We start from the raw sequence: 15,801 nt of genomic DNA, 5'->3' as shown, positions 1-15,801 counted from the left end.
CCAATGCGAACTGGCTTGAAAAGTCTGTGACTAGCAATATCCGAAATTATAGCTTGTAGTTTGTATTGGTTTGAATGAGGGTTTGTTACAGTGGATTTCAAACATAAATTGAACAGAGAATGAAGTTTTGAAAGGGGTAATGAATAAAGTTTCGTGCGAATGTGATGAATACCTAACGGTTTTTGTATGCATGGCAGCAAGTCATTAATAGAGACATCATGCAGAGAGGGTGATTTATAATGACGATGGCCATGACTACGTCTACGTCGAGGAGTCGAGTTGAAAATATTCATCACATTCACCGAGTTACACGAAGGACTAGATAGAATACCTATACCATCAATTTTGTCATTGCAGCCATACGGTGTTGCAGTTCCCAATTGTCTAATCCAGTAGTCTTCTTTTTGTCTACGGAGAGTCGTTGAAAGATTGCGATTGTTCGAGCTATGGTATATTTTTTCAATAATTCGAACTGTCATAGAAACGATGGAAGATCGGACTGATTGAAATGCTGGTATAGAATGTCGTTAGCATTGAGGTTAATGTCTGATCTATGACCGCACATACGTTTGTTTAGCCTTCCTTTCGTTTCACCGACGTATACCAAGCCGCAAAGGTTGCACTCTAATCCGTAGACGACATTTATCGATTTACAATTCAGATCATCGTAACTTCTGGTAAAATATGACTTCTTGGTCAAATTGCTAGTGAATTCAGCATCTGTAATTAAAATAGCACAAGTTTTGCAGCCTTTGGTCTCACATTTTGAAATGCGACAGTGTTGTACTGTGTCATCAAAAACCAAAATGTCTTTAAGAAGAACTGAACAAGGCTGTATATGTGTAATATTGCTGTTGTCACTAGGACGATGATCTGAATGAGTCGTGTTTGGGTTATTTGTCATGTCTGGTGATGAGGGGACACCTGCCGTATCAGACGACACCGTGTCCATGGTGACGTCTGTTTCGGACCTTTTTATACTGGGCGACGTCCGAGCCAGTTTCCTGTTAGTTCTTCGTAAGTTCATGCAATTGTAGTTTTGCTACTGGGCGGATGATGTCCTCGGGGACAAAATGTCCACCAGAAGAGACATCGACCCAGTGGTAATAAAAGAGGGACGAAAGACACCAAAGGGACAGTCAAACTCGTAAATCTAAAACAAACTGACAACGCCATGGCTAAAAATGAAAAAGACAAACAGAAAAACAATAGTACACATGACACAACATAGAAAACTAAAGAATAAACAACACGAACTCCACCAAAAACTAGGGGTGATCTCAGGTGCTCCGGAAGGGTAAGCAGATCCTGCTCCACATGCGGCACCCGTTGTGTTGCTTATGTGATTACAAATCCGGTAAATAGTCTAATTCGGTTGGTCAAATTCATGAAAGGGAAGGGGATTGTAGTTACGACGTAAGGAACATATCCGATATCATTGTGAAACGGTTATTCCATAACGGTCAACCAACTCGTGATGGCGTCCGTAAAATGGGATGATTTCAACTTCACCATTTGGAACTCTTGGTTTAATAGCTTCCTTGTAAGCAGTAACCCTCTATCGAGAAAATCATGATAGAAATTGCAAGCACGGGAATATCGTATCAATTGGGAGATATATACCCCGTATGCAGGTGCTGCTGGAATGTTGCTACTTAGAAATGGAAAGTTCACAATTGGAAAGCTGAAATCATCTCTTTTGTCGTAAAGTTTTGTCTTCAACCGACCCTCATTGTCAATTTCTAGATGTAAGTCAAGATATGAAGCCGACTTAACTGTATCTGTAGTATCCTTTATCTCCAATTCGATGGGATAGATGCGATCCACATAGTCACCAAATTTTGAATTGTTTAGTGAAAGAACGTCATCTATATAGCGGAAAGTAGAGTTAAAGGATATTGCTAACTTCTTATCTTTCTTCCTAAGAAGTTCCTGCATGAAGTCAGCCTCGTAATAATAAAGAAACAAGTCAGCAAGTAGAGGGGCACAGTTTGTTCCCATTGGAATGCCGACAGTCTGTTGAAAAACACGTCCTCCGAACGTAACAAATATGTTGTCAATCAAGAAATCAAGCATCTTGATAATATCGGTTTCAGATAATTTTTTGTTTGAATCAGAATGGTTCTTTACAAAGTATGATTTATCCCTCCCTAAGACAAGATACTTGTATCTACGTTGGCCATTCTTTTTTATGAAGCAAAGTAATACCAACTCTTTTAATTTGTCTTTTAGTTTGGAATGTGGAATACTTGTGCAAAGAGTAGAAAAGTCAAATGTTTTAATACTGTTACAAGATGAAAGAGAGTTAGATTGTATGTACTCTAAAAGATCTTTGGAATTTTTAAGTATTACATTAAACAATGTAAGTTGACACTTCCAAGCTTGTTGACTAATATAGATGTTGGCATATGTGATACGTTTTGTCATTTAACAATGTAAGTTGACACTTCCAAGCTTGTTGACTAATATAGATGTTGGCATCTGTGATAAGTATTGTCATTTAACAATGTAAGTTGACACTTCCAAGCTTGTTGCCTAATTTAGATGTTGGCATATGTGATAAGTATTGTCATTTAACAATGTAAGTTGACACTTCCAAGCTTGTTGCCTAATTTAGATGTTGGCATATGTGATACATGTTGTCAGTTAACAATGTAAGTTGACACTTCCAAGCTTGTTGCCTAATTTAGATGTTGGCATATGTGAAAGAAAAATGTTTGAAAACTGTGTACTCATCAGTTAGAGAAACAGATTCTCACATAGTTACTCGTGGATTATCGGATTTATCCAATCTCGATATTTAAATTATAAATTTTAAAGTCCTCGATGAGGCTCTAACTTTAAAATTGATAATTTAACTATCTCGATTGGATAAATCCAATAATCCACTGTTATCAATGTACGAATCTATATGTATGTAAGTATGTGATAAACATATATATAAATGCACTTCTTTTCATCATTTTTTACATGTGTAGAAAAACCTGTGTAAAATCTTTTAGAACCTAATATAAATACAATTACAAGTTAATCACATCATTATTAAACATGCTAAATTCTACCATCATGTTGTTTTACATATAAGAAAAACAAATTATCATGACTAGTAAAGGATAATGATTTTTTTTCAGTGCGTGCAAATACAAATATTTGAGACATTATTTGTAGCTATAGTAACGATGCTCTCAAAATTTTATTAGTTATAAATGTTACCTCAATTTTAATATTTATACCCCGCTTTAAAAAGGGAGGGTATACTGTTTTACCTCTGTCTGTCCTTCCGTCAGTCCGTCAGTTCGTCCGTCCCATGAATATTTTTCGTCGCATTTTTCTCAGGAACTACAATACAAGGATTTCTGAAATTTGGTTTTAGGTTTAAAGCAGGGGTATACTGTTTTACCTATGTCTGTCCTTCTGTCAGTCCGTCAGTCCGTCAGTTCGTCCGTCCCATGAATATTTTTCGTCGCATTTTTCTCAGGAACTTTAATACAAGGATTTCTGAAATTTAGTTTCAGGGTTTATCCAAGTCAGCTATACCGTGTGATGCGTTTTCAGATTGATCACTTGACAACTTCCTGTTTATCGAACACTCGTATGATTTTACACATCATAGCCAAGTTAAAAATTTTCGTCACATTTTTCTCATGAACTACAATACAAGGATTTCTGAAATTTGGTTTCAGGATTTATCTAAGTCAGCTATACCGTGTGATACGTTTTCAGATTGATCACTCGACAACTTCCTGTTTACCGAACACTTGTATGATTTTACACATGATAGCCAAGTTGAAAATTTTCGTCACATTTTTAGCTCACCTGGCCCGAAGGGGGAAATTGTTTATCAGTTCAAGATCTATCTGCCCTGAAATTTGCAGATGAATCAGACAACCCGTTGTTAGGTTGCTGCCCCTGAATTGGTAATTTTAAGGAAATTTTGCTGTTTTTGGTTATTATCTTGAATATTATTACAGATAGAGATAAACTGTAAACAGCAAAATGTTCAGCAAAGTAAGATCTACAAATAAGTCAACATGAACAAAATGGTCAATTGACCCCCCTTAGGAGTAATTGCCCTTTTTAGTCAATTTTTAACAATTTTCAAAAAATATGTAAATTTTCACTAACATTTTCCACTGAATCTATTGGGCCAAGTTCGTTATAGATAAAGATAATTGTAAGCGCCAAGAATGTGTAGAAAAGTAAGATCTACAAACACATCCCTATCACAAAAACACATTTTTGTCATCAATCCATCTGTGTCCTTTGTTTAATATTCACATAGACCAAGGTGAGCGACACAGGCTCTTTGGAGCCTCTAGTTCTCAGGAACTACAATAAAAGGATTTCTGAAATTTGGTTTCAGGATTTATCTAAGTCACCTATACCGAGTGATGCATTTTCAGATTGATCACTTGACAACTTCCTGTTGAAAGAAACTTGTATGATTGTACACATAAAAGCCAAGTTGAAAATTTTCGTCACATTTTTCTCAGGAACTACAATACAAGGATTTCTGAAATTTGGTTTCAGGATTTATCTAAGTCACCTATACCGAGTGATGCATTTTCAGATTGATCACTTGACAACTTCCTGTTTACAGAAACTTGTATGATTGTACACATAAAAGCCAAGTTGAAAATTTTCGTCACATTTTTCTCAGGAACAACAATACAAGGATTTCTGAAATTTGGTTTCAGGGTTTATCTAAGTCAGCTCTACAGTGTGATGCGTTTTCAGATTGATCACTCGACAACTTCCTGTTAACCGAACACTTGTATGATTTTACACATGATAGCCAAGTTGAAAATGTTCGACACATTTTTCTCAGGAACTACAATAAAAGGATTTCTGAAATTTGGTTTCAGGATTTATCTAAGTCACCTATACCGTGTGATGCGTTTTCAGAGTGATCAGTTGACAACTTCCTGTTTACAGAAACTTGTATGATTTTACACATGCAAGCCAAGTTGAAAATTTTCGTCACATTTTTCTCAGGAACAACAATACCAATACAAGGATTTCTGAAATTTGGTTTCAGGGTTTATCTAAGTCAGCTCTACAGTGTGATGCGTTTTCAGATTGATCACTCGCCAACTTCCTGTTAACCGAACACTTGTATGATTTTACACATGATAGCCAAGTTAAAAATTTTTGACACATTTTTCTCAGGAACTACAATACAAGGATTTCTGAAAATTGGTTTCAGGGTTTATCTAAGTCAGCTATACCTTGTGATGTGTTTTCAGATTGATCACTCGACAACTTCCTGTTTACAGAAACTTGTATGATTTTACACATGAAAGCCAAGTTGAAAATTTTCGTCACATTTTTCTCAGGAACTACAATACAAGGATTTCTGAAATTTGGTTTCAGGATTTATTTGAGTCACCTATACCGTGTGATGCGTTTTCAGATTGATCACTTGACAACTTCCTGTTTACCGAACACGTCTATGATTTTACACATGATAGCCAAGTTGAAAATTTTCGTCACATTTTTCTCAGAAAATACAATACAAGGATTTCTGAAATTTGGTTTCAGGGTTTATCTAAGTCAGCTCTACAGTGTGATGCGTTTTCAGATTGATCACTTGACAACTTCCTGTTTACCGAACACGTCTATGATTTTACACATGATAGCCAAGTTGAAAATTTTCGTCATATTTTTCTCAGAAACTACAATACAAGGATTTCTGAAATTTGGTTTCAGGATTTATCTGAGTCACCTATACCGTGTGATGCGTTTTCAGATTGATCACTTGACAACTTCCTGTTTACCGAACACGTCTATGATTTTACACATGATAGCCAAGTTGAAAATTTTCGTCACATTTTTCTCAGAAACTACAATACAAGGATTTCGGAAATTTGGTTTCAGGGTTTATCTGAGTCAGCTCTACAGTGTGGTGCGTTTTCAGAGTGATCACTTGACAACTTCCTGTTTACAGAAACTTGTATGATTTTACACATGATAGCCAAGTTGAAAATTTTCGTCACATTTTTCTCAGGAACTACAATACAAGGATTTCTGAAATTTGGTTTCAGGGTTTATCTAAGTCAGCTATACCGTGTGATGCGTTTTCAGATTGATCACTTGACAACTTCCTGTTTACCGAACACTTGTATGATTTTACACATAATAGCCAAGGTGAAAATTTTCGTCACATTTTTCTCAGGAACTACAATACAAGGATTTCTGAAATTTGGTTTCAGGATTTATATAAGTCAACTATACCGTGTGATGCATTTTCAGATTCATCACTCGACAACTTCCTGTTTACCGAACACTTGTATGATTTAACACATGATAGCCAAGTTGAAAATGTTCGACACATTTTTCTCAGGAACTACAATAAAAGGATTTCTGAAATTTTGTTTCAGGATTTATCTAAGTCACCTATTCCGTGTGTTGCGTTTTCAGATTGATCACATGACAGCTTCCTGTTTATCGAACACTCGTATGATTTTACACATCATAGCCAAATTGAAAATTTTCGTCACATTTTTCTCAGGAACTACAATACAAGGATTTCTGAAATTTGGTTTCAGGGTTTATCTAAGTCAGCTATACCGTGTGATGCGTTTTCAGATAGATCACTCGACAACTTCCTGTTTACCGAACACTTGTATGATTTTACACATAATAGCTAAGTTAAAAATTTTCGTCACATTTTTCTCAGGAACTACAATACAAGGATTTCTGAAATTTGGTTTCAGGATTTATATAAGTCAGCTAAACCGTGTGATGTATTTTCAGATTCATCACTTGACAACTTCCTGTTTACCGACCACTTGTATGATTTTACACATGATAGCCAAGTTGAAAATTTTCGTCAAATTTTTCTCAGGAACAACAATACAAGGATTTCTGAAATTTGGTTTCAGGGTTTATCTAAGTCAGCTCTACAGTGTGATGCGTTTTCAGATTGATCACTCGCCAATTTCCTGTTAACCGAACACTTGTATGATTTTACACATGATAGCCAAGTTGAAAATTTTTGACACATTTTTCTCAGGAACTACAATACAAGGATTTCTGAAAATTGGTTTCAGGGTTTATCTAAGTCAGCTATACCTTGTGATGCGTTTTCAGATTGATCACTCGACAACTTCCTGTTTACAGAAACTTGTATGATTTTACACATGAAAGCCAAGTTGAAAATTTTCGTCACATTTTTCTCAGGAACTACAATACAAGGATTTCTGAAATTTGGTTTCAGGATTTATCTAAGTCACCTTTACCGTGTGATGCGTTTTCAGAGTGATCACTTGACAACTTCCTGTTTACAGAAACTTGTATGATTTTACACATGAAAGCCAAGTTGAAAATTTTCGTCACATTTTTCTCAGGAACTACAATACAAGGATTTCTGAAATTTGGTTTCAGGATTTATCTGAGTCACCTATACCGTGTGATGCGTTTTCAGATTGATCACTTGACAACTTCCTGTTTACCGAACACGTCTATGATTTTACACATGATAGCCAAGTTGAAAATTTTCGTCACATTTTTCTCAGAAACTACAATACAAGGATTTCTGAAATTTGGTTTCAGGGTTTATCTAAGTCAGCTCTACAGTGTGATGCGTTTTCAGATTGATCACTCGACAACTTCCTGTTAACCGAACACTTGTATGATTTTACATATGATAGCCAAGTTGAAAATTTTCGTCACATTTTTCTCAAGAACTACAATACAAGGATTTCTGAAATTTGGTTTCAGGGTTTATCTAAGTCAGCTCTACAGTGTGATGCGTTTTCAGAGTGATCACTTTAAAACTTCCTGTTTACAGAAACTTGTATGATTTTACACATGATAGCCAAGTTGAAAATTTTCGTCACTTTTTTCTCAGGAACTACAATACAAGGATTTCTGAAATTTGGTTTCAGGGTTTATCTAAGTCAGCTATACCGTGTGATGCGTTTTCAGATAGATCACTCGACAACTTCCTGTTTACCGAACACTTGTATGATTTTACACATGATAGCCAAGTTGAAAATTTTCGTCACATTTTTCTCAGGAACTACAATACAAGGATTTCTGAAATTTGGTTTCAGAATTTATATAAGTCAACTATACCGTGTGATACATTTTTAGATTCATCACTCGACAACTTCCTGTTTACCGAACACTTGTATGATTTAACACATGATAGCCAAGTTGAAAATGTTCGACACATTTTTCTCAGGAACTACAATAAAAGGATTTCTGAAATTTGGTTTCAGGATTTATCTAAGTCACCTATTCCGTGTGTTGCGTTTTCAGATTGATCACATGACAACTTCCTGTTTATCGAACACTCGTATGATTTTACACATCATAGCCAAGTTAAAAATTTTCGTCACATTTTTCTCAGGAACTACAATACAAGGATTTCTGAAATTTGGTTTCAGGATTTATCTGAGTCACCTATACCGTGTGATGCGTTTTCAGATTGATCACTCGACAACTTCCTGTTTACCGAACACTTGTATGATTTTACACATGATAGCCAAGTTGAAAATTTTCGTCACATTTTTAGCTCACCTGACCCGAAGGGGGTATCATTGTTTATCAGGTCAAGATCTATCTGCCCTGAAATTTGCAGATGAATCGGACAACCCGTTGTTAGGTTGCTGCCCCTGAATTGGTAATTTTAAGGAAATTTTGCTGTTTTTGGTTATTATCTTGAATATTATTACAGATAGAGATAAACTGTAAACAGCAAAATGTTCAGCAAAGTAAGATCTACAAATAAGTCAACATGAACAAAATGGTCAATTGACCCCCCTAAGGAGTAATTGCCCTTTTTAGTCAATGTTTAACAATTTTCAAAAAATATGTAAATTTTCACTAACATTTTCCACTGAATCTATTGGGCCAAGTTCATTATAGATAAAGATAATTGTAAGCGCCAAGAATGTGTAGAAAAGTAAGATCTACAAACACATCCCTATCACAAAAACACAATTTTGTCATAAATCCATCTGTGTCCTTTGTTTAATATTCACATAGACCAAGGTGAGCGACACAGGCTCTTTGGAGCCTCTAGTTCTCAGGAACTACAATAAAAGTATTTCTGAAATTTGGTTTCAGGATTTATCTAAGTCACCTATACCGTGTGATGTGTTTTCAGATTGATCACTTGACAACTTCCTGTTTACAGAAACTTGTATGATTTTACACATGAAAGCCAAGTTGAAAATTTTCGTCACATTTTTCTCAGGAACTACAATACAAGGATTTCTGAAATTTGGTTTCAGGATTTATCTAAGTCACCTATACCGTGTGATGCGTTTTCAGATTGATCACTTGACAACTTCCTGTTTGCCGAACACATGTATGATTTTACACATGATAGCCAAGTTGAATATTTTCGTCACATTTTTCTCAGGAACTACAATACAAGGATTTCTGAAATTTGGTTTCAGGATTTATCTGAGTCACCTATACCGTGTGATGCGTTTTCAGATTGATCACTTGACAACTTCCTGTTTACCGAACACTTGTATGATTTTACACATGATAGCCAAGGTGAAAATTTTCGTCACATTTTTCACAGGAACTACAATACAAGGATTTCTGAAATTTGGTTTCAGGGTTTATCTAAGTCAGCTCTACAGTGTGATGCGTTTTTAGATTGATCACTCGACAACTTCCTGTAATCCGAACACTTGTATGATTTTACACATGAAAGCCAAGTTGAAAATTTTCGACACATTTTTCTCAGGAACTACAATAAAAGGATTTCTGAAATTTGGTTTCAGGATTTATCTAAGTCACCTATACCGTGTGATGCGTTTTCAGAGTGATCACTTGACAACTTCCTGTTTACAGAAACTTGTATGATTTTACACATTAAAGCCAAGTTGAAAATTTTCGTCACATTTTTCTCAGGAACTACAATACAAGGATTTTTGAAATTTGGTTTCAGGATTTATCTAAGTCACCTATACCGTGTGATGCGTTTTCAGATTGATCACTTGACAACTTCCTGTTTGCCGAACACTTGTATGATTTTACACATGATAGCCAAGTTGAAAATTTTCGTCACATTTTTCTCAGGCACTACAATACAAGGATTTCTGAAATTTGGTTTCAGGATTTATCTGAGTCACCTATACCGTGTGATGCGTTTTTAAATTGATCACTTGACAACTTCCTGTTTGCCGAACACTTGTATGATTTTACACATGATAGCCAAGTTGAAAATTTTCGACACATTTTTCTCAGGAACTACAATACAAGGATTTCTGAAATTTGGTTTCAGGGTTTATCTAAGTCAGCTATACCTTGTGATGCGTTTTCAGATTGATCACTTGACAACTTCCTGTTAACCGAACACTTGTATGATTTTACACATGATAGCCAAGTTGAAAATTTTCGTCACATTTTTCTCAGGAACTACAATACAAGGATTTCTGAAATTTGGTTTCAGGATTTATCTAAGTCACCTTTACCGTGTGATGCGTTTTCAGAGTGATCACTTGACAACTTCCTGTTTACAGAAACTTGTATGATTTTACACATGAAAGCCAAGTTGAAAATTTTCGTCACATTTTTCTCAGGAACTACAATACAAGGATTTCTGAAATTTGGTTTCAGGATTTATCTGAGTCACCTATACCGTGTGATGCGTTTTCAGATTGATCACTTGACAACTTCCTGTTTACCGAACACGTCTATGATTTTACACATGATAGCCAAGTTGAAAATTTTCGTCACATTTTTCTCAGAAACTACAATACAAGGATTTCTGAAATTTGGTTTCAGGGTTTATCTAAGTCAGCTCTACAGTGTGATGCGTTTTCAGATTGATCACTCGACAACTTCCTGTTAACCGAACACTTGTATGATTTTACATATGATAGCCAAGTTGAAAATTTTCGTCACATTTTTCTCAAGAACTACAATACAAGGATTTCTGAAATTTGGTTTCAGGGTTTATCTAAGTCAGCTCTACAGTGTGATGCGTTTTCAGAGTGATCACTTTAAAACTTCCTGTTTACAGAAACTTGTATGATTTTACACATGATAGCCAAGTTGAAAATTTTCGTCACTTTTTTCTCAGGAACTACAATACAAGGATTTCTGAAATTTGGTTTCAGGGTTTATCTAAGTCAGCTATACCGTGTGATGCGTTTTCAGATAGATCACTCGACAACTTCCTGTTTACCGAACACTTGTATGATTTTACACATGATAGCCAAGTTGAAAATTTTCGTCACATTTTTCTCAGGAACTACAATACAAGGATTTCTGAAATTTGGTTTCAGAATTTATATAAGTCAACTATACCGTGTGATACATTTTTAGATTCATCACTCGACAACTTCCTGTTTACCGAACACTTGTATGATTTAACACATGATAGCCAAGTTGAAAATGTTCGACACATTTTTCTCAGGAACTACAATAAAAGGATTTCTGAAATTTGGTTTCAGGATTTATCTAAGTCACCTATTCCGTGTGTTGCGTTTTCAGATTGATCACATGACAACTTCCTGTTTATCGAACACTCGTATGATTTTACACATCATAGCCAAGTTAAAAATTTTCGTCACATTTTTCTCAGGAACTACAATACAAGGATTTCTGAAATTTGGTTTCAGGATTTATCTGAGTCACCTATACCGTGTGATGCGTTTTCAGATTGATCACTCGACAACTTCCTGTTTACCGAACACTTGTATGATTTTACACATGATAGCCAAGTTGAAAATTTTCGTCACATTTTTAGCTCACCTGACCCGAAGGGGGTATCATTGTTTATCAGGTCAAGATCTATCTGCCCTGAAATTTGCAGATGAATCGGACAACCCGTTGTTAGGTTGCTGCCCCTGAATTGGTAATTTTAAGGAAATTTTGCTGTTTTTGGTTATTATCTTGAATATTATTACAGATAGAGATAAACTGTAAACAGCAAAATGTTCAGCAAAGTAAGATCTACAAATAAGTCAACATGAACAAAATGGTCAATTGACCCCCCTAAGGAGTAATTGCCCTTTTTAGTCAATGTTTAACAATTTTCAAAAAATATGTAAATTTTCACTAACATTTTCCACTGAATCTATTGGGCCAAGTTCATTATAGATAAAGATAATTGTAAGCGCCAAGAATGTGTAGAAAAGTAAGATCTACAAACACATCCCTATCACAAAAACACAATTTTGTCATAAATCCATCTGTGTCCTTTGTTTAATATTCACATAGACCAAGGTGAGCGACACAGGCTCTTTGGAGCCTCTAGTTCTCAGGAACTACAATAAAAGTATTTCTGAAATTTGGTTTCAGGATTTATCTAAGTCACCTATACCGTGTGATGTGTTTTCAGATTGATCACTTGACAACTTCCTGTTTACAGAAACTTGTATGATTTTACACATGAAAGCCAAGTTGAAAATTTTCGTCACATTTTTCTCAGGAACTACAATACAAGGATTTCTGAAATTTGGTTTCAGGATTTATCTAAGTCACCTATACCGTGTGATGCGTTTTCAGATTGATCACTTGACAACTTCCTGTTTGCCGAACACATGTATGATTTTACACATGATAGCCAAGTTGAATATTTTCGTCACATTTTTCTCAGGAACTACAATACAAGGATTTCTGAAATTTGGTTTCAGGATTTATCTGAGTCACCTATACCGTGTGATGCGTTTTCAGATTGATCACTTGACAACTTCCTGTTTACCGAACACTTGTATGATTTTACACATGATAGCCAAGGTGAAAATTTTCGTCACATTTTTCACAGGAACTACAATACAAGGATTTCTGAAATTTGGTTTCAGGGTTTATCTAAGTCAGCTCTACAGTGTGATGCGTTTTTAGATTGATCACTCGACAACTTCCTGTAATCCGAACACTTGTATGATTTTACACATGAAAGCCAAGTTGAAAATTTTCGACACATTTTTCTCAGGAACTACAATAAAAGGATTTCTGAAATTTGGTTTCAGGATTTATCTAAGTCACCTATACCGTGTGATGCGTTTTCAGAGTGATCACTTGACAACTTCCTGTTTACAGAAACTTGTATGATTTTACACATTAAAGCCAAGTTGAAAATTTTCGTCACATTTTTCTCAGGAACTACAATACAAGGATTTTTGAAATTTGGTTTCAGGATTTATCTAAGTCACCTATACCGTGTGATGCGTTTTCAGATTGATCACTTGACAACTTCCTGTTTGCCGAACACTTGTATGATTTTACACATGATAGCCAAGTTGAAAATTTTCGTCACATTTTTCTCAGGCACTACAATACAAGGATTTCTGAAATTTGGTTTCAGGATTTATCTGAGTCACCTATACCGTGTGATGCGTTTTTAAATTGATCACTTGACAACTTCCTGTTTGCCGAACACTTGTATGATTTTACACATGATAGCCAAGTTGAAAATTTTCGACACATTTTTCTCAGGAACTACAATACAAGGATTTCTGAAATTTGGTTTCAGGGTTTATCTAAGTCAGCTATACCTTGTGATGCGTTTTCAGATTGATCACTTGACAACTTCCTGTTAACCGAACACTTGTATGATTTTACACATGATAGCCAAGTTGAAAATTTTCGTCACATTTTTCTCAGGCACTACAATACAAGGATTTCTGAAATTTGGTTTCAGGATTTATCTGAGTCACCTATACCGTGTGATGCGTTTTTAGATTGATCACTTGACAACTTCCTGTTTGCCGAACACTTGTATGATTTTACACATGATAGCCAAGTTGAAAATTTTCGACACATTTTTCTCAGGAACTGCAATACAAGGATTTCTGAAATTTGGTTTCAGGGTTTATCTAAGTCAGCTATACCTTGTGATGCGTTTTCAGATTGATCACTCGACAACTACCTGTTTACCGAACACTTGTATGATTTTACACATGATAGCCAAGTTGAAAATTTTCGTCACATTTTTCTCAGGAACTACAATACAAGGATTTCTGAAATTTGGTTTCAGGATTTATATAAGTCAGCTATACCGTGTGATGCGTTTTCAGATTGATCACTTGACAACTTCCTGTTTACCGAACACTTGCATATTTTTACACTTAATATTATCCACTTGCGGCGGGGTATCATCAGTGAGCAGTAGCTCGCAGTTTCACTTGTTTGATTAATTTTTCCACGTTTGATTAAAAAAAAAGTAAACCTTTGTACAATAGTTTTTATACATACATATGCAGATACAGTGAGATATTTTCAGTTTGAACCTGGTACACAAATAAAGCAAGTTATTTACAAATTTGAATACATCATGAATCTAGTCCTTTGTGATTTATTTGTAAGCTAATCAAATATAACAGTATTATAACAAGAAGAAGATGCATACCCCTTATAATGTAAATAGACTTTTTTTGTGGTTTGTAAAAGATTTTAAAGATGTTGTTTTGATTGTTTTTATGCCCCAGCGACAAAATGTCAGGGGGCATACTAATTTACCCCTGTCTGTCCGTCTGTCCGTCCGGAGTAGGATACATTGTTCGTCTGGCTATCTCCTCCTACAGTTTTGGAGGTACAACTTTAATGTTTTGTAGGATGTTCATAAACATAATAAAGGTGTGCATGGCCACAGGATTTAGATTTTTCAAATATTCTGAAAATGACAGGTAGTTGGACTTAAGTAGTCATGTTTTTGGTACTAGCTGCATAAAGAGATCATGGTTTGTCCAGCTATCTCCTCCTACAGTTACATCACCATACATAGTGTTAAATTTATAATTTCCTATGGTCAGCCGGAGGCATCATTTGTGTCTTACAGACAGCGTAACAATTTCAAGTTGTATGCCAACATCACTGTCAAATCTAAAATATGTGGAACTATACTCGTGCATGTGGTAGAGCAGACAAGGGAGTTGGGGGCATTGTCCATATCTAGTATTGTGTATAGTCATGTTTACAATTTTTCATGGGTTTTAGCTCACCTGTCCTGAAGGGCCAAAACAGTTTTTGTCATCTTTTTTCGTCCATTTCAAACTGATGCGTTAGATATTTTCAAACCAATATGTTATTGTGTTGTGTTGTTGCACCACTGTCTCAAGTTTAGGGGGAGTGAGCACTCACAAACCTGTTTAACCACCACTTTATGTATGTGCATGTTCCAAGTCTGAAGCCTGTACTTCACCGGTTGGTTTTGGTTGTTGTCTGATATATTTGTACTTCGATTATTGATTTCTTGAAATCAAACTGTTGATTTTCTGGTCTTAATGGCTTAACATTTTGCCGTGGACACACCAAGTTTATGAATTGTTATGTGATATCAGATAGTTTATTCTTTTGTAGACTGTCATGTTAAAGACTCCAGAAGGTAAGTCTAGTTATGATCTCCCAGTATTATTGTCTATCATACCGTTATTCAAGAATAAAGTGTTTTCCTGTACTAGTATTGATAGTTAGTTTTTTTATGTCTGTTTTGTTAAACTTATGATCGTGAATAAAAGAAGGTTGGGGGTTGAGATATCAAAATACTAATTTAAAACTTCCATATATCTGTATATTCATGTGCTGTCCCAAATCAGAAATCCTGAAAAGAGTATTTATGCTATACCTTTTCGTTATTTTCAGAATTTTGTCTTTATGGCAGATCTTGCGTTGTGTTTGTTTAAAAACATCTTCTGTACTAATTTTTTCTGCACCAGGAACGACTGTCCACATTACAATTATTTCAGTGATTTCGTAGCTTGAGTTATATTTACACCTGTCTGCTTCAACAGAGCTATGAGAAAACTGACAAATTAACACTACCTTACAAAATGTAGTTTTACAGTCATCATAACAAATTGGTTGACCGATATACGACCTGTTTGTGTC

General features: G+C 35.4%; 1 protein-coding gene across 1 annotated transcript in view; it reads left to right on the top strand.

Moving 5' to 3' along the window:
* The window catches only part of LOC134699512 (uncharacterized), a 78,059-nt gene that overhangs the window by 22,515 nt on the left and 39,743 nt on the right, over nucleotides 1–15,801 (top strand). Inside the window, exon 6 of the mRNA XM_063561111.1 lies at nucleotides 15,274–15,298. Coding sequence (XP_063417181.1) covers nucleotides 15,274–15,298 — 25 coding nt within the window. The remainder of the gene's footprint in view (nucleotides 1–15,273; nucleotides 15,299–15,801) is intronic.

This window comes from Mytilus trossulus, unplaced genomic scaffold (assembly GCF_036588685.1).
Source record: "Mytilus trossulus isolate FHL-02 unplaced genomic scaffold, PNRI_Mtr1.1.1.hap1 h1tg000070l__unscaffolded, whole genome shotgun sequence".
In the NCBI taxonomy this organism is placed as follows: domain Eukaryota; kingdom Metazoa; phylum Mollusca; class Bivalvia; order Mytilida; family Mytilidae; genus Mytilus; species Mytilus trossulus.
The sequence above is the reverse complement of the archived record's forward strand: the minus strand, read 5'-3'. Positions and strand labels throughout refer to the sequence as shown.